Source organism: Cebidichthys violaceus, unplaced genomic scaffold (genome assembly GCF_023349555.1).
Source record: "Cebidichthys violaceus isolate CVI_PGR_0920_01 unplaced genomic scaffold, fCebVio1.0.p SCAF_7, whole genome shotgun sequence".
NCBI classification, from domain to species: domain Eukaryota; kingdom Metazoa; phylum Chordata; class Actinopteri; order Perciformes; family Stichaeidae; genus Cebidichthys; species Cebidichthys violaceus.
The window spans coordinates 12,943,766-12,958,057 of NW_027176927.1; the positions used below are offsets into that span (position 1 = coordinate 12,943,766).

A 14,292-nucleotide genomic window follows, 5' to 3' on the forward strand; every position below is an offset into this window, starting at 1 on the left:
TCAAGAGGGGATCATTGTCAATATGTCGGATTCAATGGCTGTGAAACTTTTAAGCTCAAATGTTGACTGAAGCATTGGTGTGAGGTTTGTAAGTACATTTCTGCGTATGTGTTTCTGTGTAAAAATAAACTTACGGGTTGTTTCTGATCCTCTGAGTGCTTCACTTGCCTCGTTTGCGTACACAGCAAACACAGCCAGCTGGTACTCAGTGAGAGAGCGGAGATGTTGTAACACCACTGAAGTCTCACTACCGTCCACTACCGCCTGGGATCCAGGAGCATGAGTAGGGGGAGGGAGGGGGACATGAAAGATGGGTGTAAGGGACAGAACAGAGAGATGGGGCACGGAAATAGATGGAAGAAGGAGGAGGGAGGGTTGGGGGTACAAAGAATGGCAGGAAAAATGGAAAGTGGGGCAATAAATTTGGGAAATGACAAATAAGGGGAAAGAGAGAGGAAGGCAGGGTAGGAAAGACAGATAGAAAGAGAATGGTAAAGGAAAGGAAACACAATTGATTTATTGAATGGGATAAAGCAAAAACGCTTAAAGCAAAAGAATAGTTTTTCATTCTGATCTGTATGTATTACAGTTGTGATACAGATTAGGTCTGGGCTGATCCAGCTGGAAAGGTCTCCTTACATTTGGCTCCTGAACATCTGGTCCCCGTAAACCCAGCTGAGCAAAAGATTTAATGGTTTCTGTGGTCAAATGTTCTGGAAAAATCAAGCAGGTGCCTCTATCAGCCAGAGTATAATTTCTAGTGATCCTTCTTCACCTGGTGTCCAGGGGATTTGTGAATGGAGGGATAAGCGCGAGAGGTATAGATGAATGATACCACCAGCATCTCAGGGAAAAACAGAGCTCAATCTAAACACTTGCCTGAAGCACTCTGAAGATACAGTAACTCCCATTGGTGTAGTAAATATGATGGAAAAAAGAGCATACCCTGGTCAAAACCCCGCTTTCTGTGATCCTTGAGTGTCTTGACCTCAATAGGACCTTTTTCTTAATTTTATGTAGCGATACATTTTAGTGTTTGTTTACTTGTCCTAAATAAATTTAAACTTCAACACGTTCAGTACAGTAAATGTGCTCGTGTTCTTAGTTAACAAAAAACAGTACTTACCTCCAGAGGTTCTCCTCCGCTAGCAGGATAATAAAGTACTCTGTATTTCTCTACATTTCCGGGGGCGTGGGTCCATGAAACCCTAAAGCTGCGGGGCGAGACTTCTGATGTCGCTAGCTCAAGCGGTGCTCCTGTCTTCTCTGGTGTATGTACTAAAGAAATAGAAGGTGAAGAAAACAGAAGAATAAAAAAAAACCTGATTGCATCAGAATACATAAAATTACTCCCAGTGAGGTACTTTTAGGTAGAAAAACTCCCATGTATTTAAGATCTGAGTAAATTATAGAGTAACATAATAAAAACACGAGACTGGATTCATGGTGTCACTTTAAAGACATTCTTCTTCTTGTTTTTCTATCCTGCATCTCTATTTCCATAGAAATGAAAACATATTGGGAAGAAAGAGTGAGAAAGAGGAAACTTTTTGTATCAGGACATAATTTGTATTTGGCTGTGAATCTATGACTTCATGAGTTATATGACACCATCTTCTCCAAAGGAGAAACTTTGCATTGCGTGCCATAATCTCTGGCCAGTGAAGCTCCATCTAAATATCCACGACTTTGTTCTCACCTCAAAATAATACCCTCTCTACAGCTACAGCTACCATTAGGCTTGCCATTCTGAAGCTAGACCTAAAGTGATCACACTTTGAAATAGTTAACTTGGCTGGTAGAAAAACATACCTTACCATAATTTGCCTCTTATAACCAGAAGAGGCGTAATTGCTATCTCTAGCTTGCTTGGGCTTACTTTTATTATTCTATCTGTACTGAACTTCTATGACTGCCACAACTAGTTCTGCCACTTTTTTGTGTGAACAATCAGGAGAGATAGTCTGAAAGTGTACGGCATTTCCCCCCACTACTTAAACAATATTCCATCTATGCCCGCTCTATGACAGCTGTCTTTTAAGTCCGCCTTCCAGTGTGCAACAACTATGAACACTTTTGATATCCGACGTGGTCCATCAAAGCGTCACACGAATCACTTTTCTAGTATAACAAGGCCCTTACTCAGTTTGATATCCTTGTCTTGCTGCTCCACCTGTTCACACACAGTCTTGGTCAAACCCTCTACAATGGAACTCATGATGTTGAAGTCGGCCACGTTGTAGACGTGTGTGTTGTCCGGCTCTGAGGCAATGGAGAGCAGCTCATTCTCATCAGCATTCTTAACACCTGGGAAAGGAAACATATAATTGTTCTCACTAAATTTAGAGACAACACCAGTATTAGTAGTGTGACTGTCACACGTCAGGCATTTCATACGGGAGTTTCACCCAGAATTCTCAATCAAATCAAAGAGCTCCAATTTCACAGCCAAATTCTAAATATTTGATCTCTTGCTTCATCACTGCTTTTATGGTAGCAGTAAATGCCAGTCATCTCAGGGATGCCTGGGCCAAGTAATTGGGCAATCCAGTGTCAGATGAACTGTGGGAAGAGGGCCTGTCCAGTATACAGATCAGATCTATTAATTCTACATATAGATTTATTCATCATTTAATGTTTTACACAGGCTGCATTACTCTAAACTTAGTAAGATATTTGAATCAATTCCTCCCATGAGTCATAGATGTACTGCCGAATGATCACTATCACACTTTGGCACTGACATATTTAATTGGTTTTCCAAACTACAAAATAAACACTCAGCCAGACTGTAATTTGGCAATATTTGGTTGCTCTGACAGAACAAGGTCCCTTCCCTCCCATCAAAAGCAGGCGCTCAAGGCAGGCATGGTTGCAGCTAAAAAGTTAACATTACTAAACCGGAAGTTTCCATCGTCCCCATGCCTCAGGAAGTAGCTCAATGAAATGCTTTCTATTGCTAAGATGGAACAGATTCATTTTTGCAATGGAAGTAACAAAACAATTTACTGAGGGTGTTGAAGGTTTTTCACATTGCTTGACTGTATAGCTCATGCACTATGCTGCTATGATGTATCTTTACACAGTGCAAACTCTGTCTAATCCTGCATACTGACCAATATTCTAGCTGTCTCCCACTTATGTGTGTAAAAGAAGTGTGACTGCCAGCATTGATAGCTGTTATACATATAAAAGCACTATAGGACAGCAGGAGAGTAAAGTACTAAGTAAAATCAGTTCAAAGAAACATCATTGACAGGAAGGAATTTTTAACTCATTGGTGCACATATGTTACTCTTGATAAGACGTATTGTCTTTAGCAGGTATGTGTTTGTGTCCTCCCTCACCAATAGCAAACAGCTCAACCCCAGCATTTCGCAGACTCTCTGCAGGAGGTATGACATCGTCCTGGGACTTCCCGTCTGTGATGAGGATCCCAATCTTAGGTATACCCACCCGTGAGCCAGACTCCGGCTTGAAGCAGTTTTCCAAGATATAGGTCAATGCAAGGCCTGGAAAGAGACAGAGGTAGAGAGAGACCAGAGGGATGGAGGAGGAAGACAGTGGGAAAGGGATCAGGGTGGATGGAAGGAAGGAGAAAGTCAGACAAAAGGGAAGAAAGCCATTTAGGAGAGGGAAAAGGAGGGGTGCAGTGGGAGCAAGATGAAAACAAAGAATAATTATGTGTTAAGAGCAAAGATAAAATAAGAAAGAGAAATAGAAAAACACTGGCTTGAAGCTTCTTAACAAACTACCAGTATTAAAACAAACTGGCAGTATCAGTAAAAGCCAGCACCTGTCAGAGTATTTCCTCCTTTGTATGGCAGGTTCTTAACAGCGTCGATGACGGCATCTTTCGTGGAGAAAGCATTTAGATGCCACTCTATCCTGGGATCACCACTGTACTGAGCCAGACCTACAATCACACACACACACACACACACACACACACACACACACACACACACACACACACACACACACACACACACACACACACACACACACACACAGAGAGAGAGAATGTATAACTTATATTACAACCTGTCAGTTGAAGTAAGATACCCAACAAAGCTGATGTGCAAACAGATTTAAGAAAAATTTACAAATATGAGGTGATAACCAAATAACTCAATAGAAACATTGACACAAACAACAGTAGACCACATTGGGGGGTAGGGACCCACCTATCCTTGTCTTATCGATGCCAACATCAAAGGCATCGACTAGATTTTCCAAGAACATGCGGACCAGCCGGAAGTTGAGCCGACCAATACTCCAGGAGCCATCCACGAGGATCACAATGTCTGCAATGGCCTCAGTGTGGCAAACAAACTGATCAACTACAAGAAGGAGACAAGAGAGACTGACATTAGTTGTAAAGTGACCACGCACAGCTAAGGACAAACAAACAGAATAAAGGACTAATTCTTGGGAAATTGAAAAGATAACTTCAGTGAAAATATAATGTTTTTACTTTAGTTGTGCAGATTTCTCAGACAAAACTCAGAAAACACAATAACTGCACACGTCAAGTCTGCAGGTTTTTGGTTGTCTTTATTGATAAAAACACATACTGAAAACCAAATTGCCAGAAACAAATCTCATGTAAAATATTCACAAACCATTTTTTTTGCATACAGACACAAATACAAATGCCAACCGCCATCTTGAGAGCCTCCTTAGAACTCATTCAGATTAGTGGGTTTTTTCCCCACTAATCTCTTCTAACCTCCTCTTCTTGGAATTAATCTCCAAACACATTGTTGAATATTAACTCATTTTTCATTTGAAAGACAGTTTTAAAGGGAGATCTACACCTGAAACCTTCCACCTGAAAGTAATAGTGAGGATATTGTGGAAGCAGGCACGTGCACACACACACACACACACACACACATATTCATAAGTTCATTTATCATAATTCCATAACTACTTATCTTGTCATCCAGCCCTGTGTGGTATCATAAAAATGAATATACACCCACTTCAAGTTGCAACATAAATCCCTTACAGCATCTGCTTACAAAAGCAATAGTGAATACTCCAGAACATGCTGATCAGGTTGGACTTTTGTGTCTAAATGAAGAGAGGTGATAGAGAGTGCTGACTCAAGGAAATGAGAATTATTACTTTGCATTTTTGTTCACAAATGTTTAAAATATTAAGACTACAGAGAGGACAGCTACCATATGAGTAAACGTAGAGGATTCAATTGCTGCTGGTTAACATTCACCAAAATCAATACAAACTGAACACAACATTAAAAAAAGAATCTAGGACCGCAGAGTGAAAGGTTCAATTTCTCACTCTGCTCTGACAGCAGATGTTAGTTTTGTGGCTCAGGTGCATACTGGGTAATTGCAATGCCCTGGGTGAGTCCCAAGACCTTTCCCTTGTGTTCCCCTCTCTGTACACCGTCAACTATCAACTGTAAAATAATAAAAAATAAGATAAGTGAAATAGCTTTTTAGTGGCATAAGGAAGAATTTCCTCCCCAGTCTCATGGGTATTTGTCAGAAACCCACACTAGCATGAATGACTGTGAAGTGAACAGCAACACATTAAATGGAACATGAAAAGAGCTCAGGCTTTGAGTATGTTGGCAAGCAATCTTTTCTTTTTTTAAGTATATGTAATATTTACTGAACCACTTGTGCAATATAGTCAGGCCAACACTATTTCAAGATTGAAATTCATAAAAGACACATTGTGTAACGATAAACCACGCAGGAATTTGTCTCAAGAAGTGATTTTCCAGACAGAGCCTTCTGTCTGCTGTCTGTGTCTGTCTGACTGTTTGAACCATCCATCTGCTACAGACTGCAGGAGGAGGAAGAAGAGAAGACAGCAAGGTCAAGAGATAGCTGGTGAGAATCTTTGATTTGCAAATGCATAGCATAAAAGACTGAGGTGCTATTATAAAATACTCCTCGGGTAATGTTTTGAAAAAAGCAAGACGGTTATGAATATTGCCTTCAGAGTTCAGGTGCATACATGTCACAGGTGTTTATTTTGCCAAAATGTCCCACATTTCTTAAAGAGGAAGAAGTACTGTATATGATGCCCATTACAGTAGCCTACATTGGACAAGAGAATCATTATGAATTACTCAATTATTCTGTTGAAAAGAGAAGAGAAATTGTTGCTTGGTTTGAAAGTTTCAGCAAAATGACAAACGGCTGAGAGGCCAAAGAGTGAAAAGATTATTCTTTGTAGTTTCCCTTCTAACAAAACAAACAAGCATGGCTTTTAAAGAAACTCTACGGTTAAAGAATAGAAAGAAAGAACCATGACTAAGCACCAGCAAGGCTTCTTTAAAAGTAATACACACAAAGAATAGCTGAGGAGCTATTCAATGATAAAAACTGAGAGACATTCAGGGGTTGTTTGCATCTATAGTAACTGCTGTTGAAACTATGTGTAAATAGAGAGACGAGGAACGTAATGGTTAAGAAAGACAGTCAGAGGGAGAGTGGGGTACTGTGCAATGTGAAAAGCCATCAAGAGAGATGAAGGCCATAGTAAACAGAGGATTAGAGGGTCGTAATTACAGCTTGCTGGTCATCCCCTATTCTATTGTTGGCAGAGTGGTGAGAACGTCCTTCAACTAGGCATAACACTGGTGTTTCACATACAAACCAATAATTAAGTTGCCCTTCACATTATCCCTGCTGACATCGGTAAACACTCAATTTAGTTGAATAACAATGGTAATTTTTCCTTTGGGAAATCATTTTTCTGCCATCATTCTTATATAGTTTGAGAATCAAGTTCCATAATTGCCAAAGGTAGATAATCCATCTCAGTAAATATGAAACATTGAGTCATAGTTTTACTGTTTTTTCATTCAGTGTGTGGATTACATTATGTACGGTTTTCCATCAGTCACACGTCAGGACAGATCGATGGAATACTCTGCAAAACATTACAAACTTTAATGTATTTTTGGCAGGACTTAGTAAACCGTGAAGTCCTTCATTTCAAGCAGTTGATGTAATGTAGTTTTTGTTAAGAAATTTAATATTTTTTTTACGAAATGTTCTCATATGGTTTACATTGTCCTGTAACTGCAGAATATATTCAAATATAATTTGGTAATCAACTGGCCATTTTTTAAATGAAATTTCCTCAGTGTTTTGGAAAATAATTCATTATCACGTCAGAATAAATTTAGGAATCATGCTGCAGACGACTGTAAAACAGACACATAGACACGAAGAATATAGTTAACAGAGACAATGGTGTTTCTCTACCAACAAAGGATGCCAGGAAGAATGCTTCCAGTATCTTAGCACTATAGCTGCTATTGAATTCATCATCTCTGCTCTCTGTCTGTGCCACACAATAGCAGGCTTGTCAAAGGTCTCCCCGCTTCTTCTAAGGCCCATCTGCCTTTCTTCTTCACCTCATCATCATCTCTACCGCGTCCCCCCTTTTCTCTTGCAGCCTAACGCCTTTGCTGCGGGTTAAAGTGCAGTTACTGGGGGAACAGTGTCTCTGTGCACAGATGGGGGAGAAAAAAAGTGTGAAAAATAAGGAAGGGAAACAAAAGAAAAAATTGGGTTTGATGAAATATTGCAGATGTGTCTATTACTCCCGTTCATCTCTGTGTGTCTCCAGTCCACTATCCCACTTTGTCCTTCTCCGTGGCTAACTCATTGGCACAGATTTTTTTCTTAAACACTACACTAACTATAACAAAACTGCCATGGCAGAACAACACAAGGCATGTCAATCACTATTTGTGAGAGTATGTGTGTGTTTATATTCATATGAGGATCAAATGGAGAATCCTATCAAGTGCTGACACATTCACGGTCCTTCATTCATTTTAACAGGTCTTTTAATGGTAGAGAGTAGACATCACAGTTAAGTTCAGATTTGATGCTGTATAAAGGGACACTTGCCAACTTATTTGTACATAACAGAATATATACGTAAGTCATGGGATGACATATCTGTTTTGAGTAATTTGACAACTTCTGCATATGTATTGTGTTTAACAACCTCTTCAGTTCCACCATCCACTGATGGTTTCTAATGCCATAGATGGCAGAAATAATACTAAAGCGGTAGAGCTTGGCTAGTTTTCTTCTCTCTGCTGGAGAGCATATTACACCTCAGCCAGCTATTGGAGCTGAAACCTGCATTTCAGTCAAACAAAATGACATCTTAGTCTGAAAGACAGGAACCAAGTATTTAAAATGACATGTTACAGAAGGTTTCACCATGGACATTAAACTAAACAAAGTGTTTGAAAGCCAACTTTCTCTGGCTTAACTTAAACATTGTTTACAAGGAACTTTAGTGCATGTTGGCACTGAAGAACAGACCTTCTCCGCAAAGACAACCAATTTCTCTATCAATATGAATAGTGCTGAAATCATGTTAATTTGAATGGGTTACACAGAGAAGGCACAACACCAACCAGTTCTGTGGTGGACCAGTACTGTAGCCTCAAACATTCGATGTCATCAAGCTAAATTTGCATCTATGTCTCTATACTAACTGATTGTGAACCATGAGGTTGGCTGAACTACATCTGAACCTTATATGCATGAAAGCAATTGATTAGAAAAAGGTGCTGCCATCACCTAACCTATTTATATTTAAGTACACAATTGGACAAGCACATGACCAGACAGACGGTCCAACTGGTGTTCATGAGAGAGTAAGCGACCACATTTTACAACTCAGCTGACAGTGCAGTCTGCAGTGCTGGCTGTGGGAAAGAAGTATGTGGCTCCTAGACAATTGAGTTAACTTGTGTGGGAGTGTAAAAATGGGTATTAAAAAATGTGAGCACAACAATGGAAGCCAGTGTTGGCTGAGTGCAACTTCTAGCAGAGAAAAGACAGACATGCAGCAAAAAAGACAGGGAACAGAACTGGGAACTACAAGAGAGAGAGATGATATAGAGTTCTAGACTAATAAATATAATAACAAATATAAGTCACAGTTAGTAGTAGTAGTAAAGCACACAAATAAAAGACACAGAGGTTTAAACAAATGCACTTAGAGGCTAAATGTTATCGAAAAGCCGGGAGAGTAATGTCTGTACAATGCACAGACAAATAAAAGCAGAGACACACACACAACACAAACATACACTCTGATGTAGTTTAGAAAGTGTTTCTGTCCTATCCCTCCTCACTCTCTCTGTTTTTATTAACAGTAGTTCTTCCCAGCCGCCCTTGATTCATTGCTGACCTCTATTTAGCCAGGGATCAGACAGAGTGTGATGTCATTTCAATCTCTCTCTAGTTAAGTTTAATTTCCCCCGCCACTGTGATTGTGTTTCAATGTCTGGATTAACATTGAGAACAGTGACAGGCATGCAGATAGATGGGTAGTAGCAGCGACAGTCCCCACATTAGTGAGAACAACTCCCTTATTCTCTTTGCAAATGTTTGATTCCTGCATGAGCCTGCTTTTATAAGAGCACTTCACCTCCAAGATGAGGGTAAATTATTACAAAATAATTAGGCATTTATTCCCAAAGAGATTAACACAAGTTAACATGTTTGACTTTGATGTATTAATCCACTCAGTATCAAAATACACTTCAGTGAAATGATGAAATAAAATATTATACAGTGGGAGAACTGCCTCTTTTATGGTCACCCCTGTAAAATGTTTTCTCAATATATCACTTCAGGATGAATAGTAATATGATCTATTTCTCCTGCTGGCTGTTTATCATGTAGAACCTAATGTTTCAATATAAGCAATTTCTTGTGTGTTGTAGAGAAAATGTCCACTTTAAATCAGTGCAGTCTGATCCTTTTCACCTCATCTGCTCATGTGTAGGTGTGCTTCTGACAGACTGAGATGGAAATGTTGATAGCATTTAAAGAGACAGTCACAATGAAGTGAAAAACTGATCTTGATGGACAGTTTTCCACATCATAATTTACTACACCTGTTTCACCACATGATTTAGGAAAAAAAAATATTTAATGGCGATTATTTTGACTGGTATTGCAATTGCGATATTATTTGCGATATTAACAGGAATTGTCATTGAAAAACACATTATGGTGATTATGGTGGGATTTTTGCAGGGATCTGTACCAAACAAATATGTTTTCTTGAGTCTGTAGAATATGATGTAAGGCCAGGACGTCTCTGCAGCACGTCAGTGTATAATTTAAAATGGTTAAAGATTTCGCCTTTAACAAATATTGTGCCTCCTGTGCTTTAAAAATTGCAGAAGGCCGTGATGGTCACAGCCAAATGGTGCAGCATTTATTCTCATTAATTTGTAGTTGTCTGAATAGATCATAAAAACTATATCTTGCTATCATTTCCCCAATATGTCAGTATTGCTCTTTAAGAAAGAACATTACCTCTTGCCTTCATGACATTAAGTTTGGAATATTACAGTTAATTTGTTAATCATAAATGGTGACGGAGATCATGTGATATGATCCAAAACTCCTACTTAAACTCCTACCGCTATTCAAATTCATGTGATATGAATTAAACTTCCAGAACAGCTACTAAGTGAACCGCAAGATGCCAAGATTGTTTTTGCCTTGAAAACTGTGGCATTGGCAAGAATCAATACATTAATAAAACAAAGATCTGGCTACTGCATATTGTATCGGCTGCAGTGGTAAAAAAGTCACAACAATCTGAGCATGAAGCCAGAGAGTTGTTTTAGCTTGCCTAAAGCAGGTTGTTCCTCCCAATAAACACTAGTGCCACACAAGAGGCTCAAAAACAATATTTTCTTTGTTTTATTGGCTTGTTTATTCAATCAAGAGACAGGCAGCAGATTGATACACCTGTCGTTTGCTCAGTGGCCCTAAGAGCAACTCAGCCAGGCGCAAACATTCATATTCATCTGTGAGTCCTGTGGGCCTATGTGAGAGTGTGTGAGAGAGAGAGAGAGAGAGAGAGAGAGAGAGAGAGAGAGATAATGTGTGCTAGTGTGTGTGTTCTAGTGTGTGTGTTTGTGTAAGTAGTGTGATCCAGTGGGTTTTAAGGTGTAATCTGACAGCTGTTTTGAGGCAGTTTGTGTCGTTCCACCAGAGACCTTTCCCAGCTTGGCCTCCTGATCTTTAATCCACTGTCTTGTTCTTTTTCCACTTCACCGAATACACAGACAGTCTGACAGAACAAACTCTATATGTATGCTGAAAGCAAAACATGGCCTATAAACTGTCTCTCTCATTACCTCAAAGTCTGTCGCTCCATCTCTGCCTGTCTTTGCATGCCTTGCCTTGCTTTTTTCTTTCTGTTTGTCTTCCTCTAATCTCTCTGTCTGATACACACTCTCTAACACACACACACACACACACACACACACACACACACACACACACACACACACCACACACGTGTTGAACTGTGTAGGTTTTTCTATTTCGAAATTTGAGTCCCTCTTATCATGTTTGGATATTTTTTAGCTCCATGCACACATTGTAAAAACTATAGAGACAGGTGTGGCTCTCTAACTAGACGTTTTGTGTCACTATTTAATACAATACTGGCTTACTTATTAGTTCTGTAGGAGGGACAGTTTGCCTGCCAACACATCGGTTTCTATTTTGTAGTTGGTCTTAGTCAAGCACAAGCAACTATTTATTTGACAAATGTAGTTATTATGAGCCAATGAAAAATCATGGAAATGTATGCAAAACAGAGCTATGATTTGCCCATATTCCATAAATGATATCTGATATAATTTTTTAAACCACAATCTTCTAAATAATGAATGAGCCTCTTTTCAAAAAGGGCAAGAAAAAAAACAAGTTCAATATATGATGTGCTTTGTAAACCACAAAGAGTAAAACATTGGGATCACAAGAGTGCAAAGATCAGGGGGAAAAAGGACCGGATTGACAAGATAGGAACGAGAGCTTAGGGGACAAAACAGGTTAAGAAAGGTCAGGCAGTAAAATAAAATGGACAGATAGAAAGACTGTTAAAGGAGATAAAGATGGGATGAAGGAAGAGGGCTAAATGGGTATAGAGGAGAGGAGGGAAAGAGCAATACATGTGTTATATAGAGCAGGAGGTAGTGCAGAGCTAAAAACTTGAGTACAAATAATAAACAGCAGAACAGCAGAAAAGAGAAACTATGAAAAGCCATTCGAGGTATATTTTGGTTCTAAATGTGTCCCTTCTAACGAGACATATCAAATGTCAAGCTATATATTGCATTTCTTTAAGCAGTTTATCCCACATAAACCTTATCCAATTGTAGTTATTGCATGTGTTGTGAAAGTTAAACTTGTAATGTATAAATGTGAAAATGTACTGTTGCATGAACAGGGATTTTTGCTCCCTTAAAAACACATTGTTTTCAATTTGGCTCATTCCTGGTTTAACTACATGCGCAGTGGACTTATTTTTGCAGAAAACCTGATAAAGCGGTGCCGCTCGTATCACAGCCACAGTGTGATATAACTTCTATTTGTGACTATTAAGAGGGAGAAAAGGGAAGCCATAGCTGGGGAAAATCAGGGAAGAAGTGGACGCTAATTATTCTATTGACCTCTGCACTTCAGGTGTCCTTGCCACTAATGACCGAAATGCCATTAGCACATCCACACACAAATGCACTTGTTAACCACTGTCATACAATTAGCTCAACTTAGCAATGAACCCCCTCACTTAATCGAGGACAAGGACAGAAGTCTGGCTAGCACAGAGACCACACACATACGCACGTCCAAATGAGCAATGGCTGATCTACTCCCAAGTCTCTGAACGCACATCCAACGTGTGTGAGGATGATATTTCTTTAGCGCCTTTCAACAGGAATAATGCAGCATCTGGCAAATGTCCAAAACAAAATGTAAAACACAACTTGCAGTGACACAAAAACTGTTAAGCAAGACAAGACAAATGGAGACGAAATGTGAATCTCTGGAGGACATTTACCGGAGTTAATTCTTTGTCGGCTCACTTTTCATTTTGGTTTATTTTAATATTTCTCTTTAACTACTTTCTCTTTAACGCAACACTCTCCTTACTTTGCCCTTCACATTACACATCAGCTCATATTGAAACTGTGCATTTTCACATAATTTGTGAATCACATTTACGACATCAATTTTGAATTCCTTAGAGCTTTTTATGCTTTTCAGCCATGACACACATATCTGGCTCTTTTTGCTCTCAAATGGAAAATAAGTGATGTAATGTTAAGAGGCATTCAAAAGGAACTGATAGCCTCACTTGCCAGTTAGTTCGTAGCCTGCACATGCTTCAACGGGCTGCATGTGCTCACTGTATTTGTCTCATTTTTATTTATGGTATCGGTTTTGGCCTCCTGACGCTGTCTCTCTGGCTATTTGTCAGCATAGTGACACATCTTTCTGGCCACAAACCTTTGACATCCTGTGTAGCCACTGAGCATCACACTGGATGAATGGGGAGGTTAGAAACTAAATTAAATATAGGGAAAAAATGCACAATGACATCTATAACTTAATTCTGGAAACCAATAAAGCAGTAAATACAGCAACATGCAGACTACATGAATGTTAAACCTGGCAATTAACAACTTGATAAATATGGAAGGATGAACACACACATACAAACACCTATCTGTGCCAACACTGAAATGAATGATAATGTTAGAAATTAAGGTTGGCTATAATTATAGAAACCTTGGCTCTCCAGGTGTGTGTTTGCTACCCTCTGCAGATGTGATGGATACTACAGGACTCTTTCCGTCTCGTTCACTATCAGAGTGGTGAACGTCAACGGAATCTCATTAGCCTCCAGTTCAACTTTAACTACGCCTGTCCCTTGGGTTCAAACCGTGTGCGTCTGCCTGTGTGAGTGCTGGTTTAAAGCTTCAGTCAAAGAGTAAGGAAAGCAACACTCAGCTCACATCCTATTAGGTAATATGTATTGGAAAAGGCACTGTAGCATGGGGGAAAGAAGAGGCCTTTGCCCTTTATTGCTCAATGATTTCCAATCGTTTATGTATGCTGTCGGACTGCCGCTGTGATTGCTTTATGTATCAATAAATGAGAGAATTTTTACCGATACCAAAGTTGATCTAGTTAAGTAACTTTAATTTAGGTGAAAGCAAGTACAATAAAGGAAATAAAATATTAAAACAGAGTGCAATTGTTAAATCATGTTGCAATATAGTTTATTTCAAAATATCTGGTTATTTTTCCACAAATCATGTTAAACTCAAACACATTTAGATAGCTTCTTTAAAAATTGGCCAGGTAACAACTTACTGTCTGTGGTGAGAAAACAGGAATTTGCTGCTTGAAGCTTTGATTAGAGAAAGCAGTGCTCAGTTACAGTGGGCTA

The 14,292-nt window shown here is 39.2% G+C and overlaps 1 protein-coding gene across 2 annotated transcripts in view; it reads right to left on the minus strand.

Annotated features, from left to right (window-relative positions):
* The window catches only part of col14a1a (collagen, type XIV, alpha 1a), a 128,796-nt gene that overhangs the window by 86,321 nt on the left and 28,183 nt on the right, over positions 1 to 14,292 (minus strand). For both annotated transcript variants that reach the window (XM_068735801.1, XM_068735800.1), the window contains 6 exons: positions 4,188 to 4,343; positions 3,797 to 3,916; positions 3,348 to 3,512; positions 2,143 to 2,307; positions 1,127 to 1,278; positions 135 to 264 (listed from right to left, as the gene is read on the minus strand). In XM_068735801.1, the coding sequence (XP_068591902.1) occupies positions 135 to 264; positions 1,127 to 1,278; positions 2,143 to 2,307; positions 3,348 to 3,512; positions 3,797 to 3,916; positions 4,188 to 4,343 (888 nt within the window). The remainder of the gene's footprint in view (positions 1 to 134; positions 265 to 1,126; positions 1,279 to 2,142; positions 2,308 to 3,347; positions 3,513 to 3,796; positions 3,917 to 4,187; positions 4,344 to 14,292) is intronic.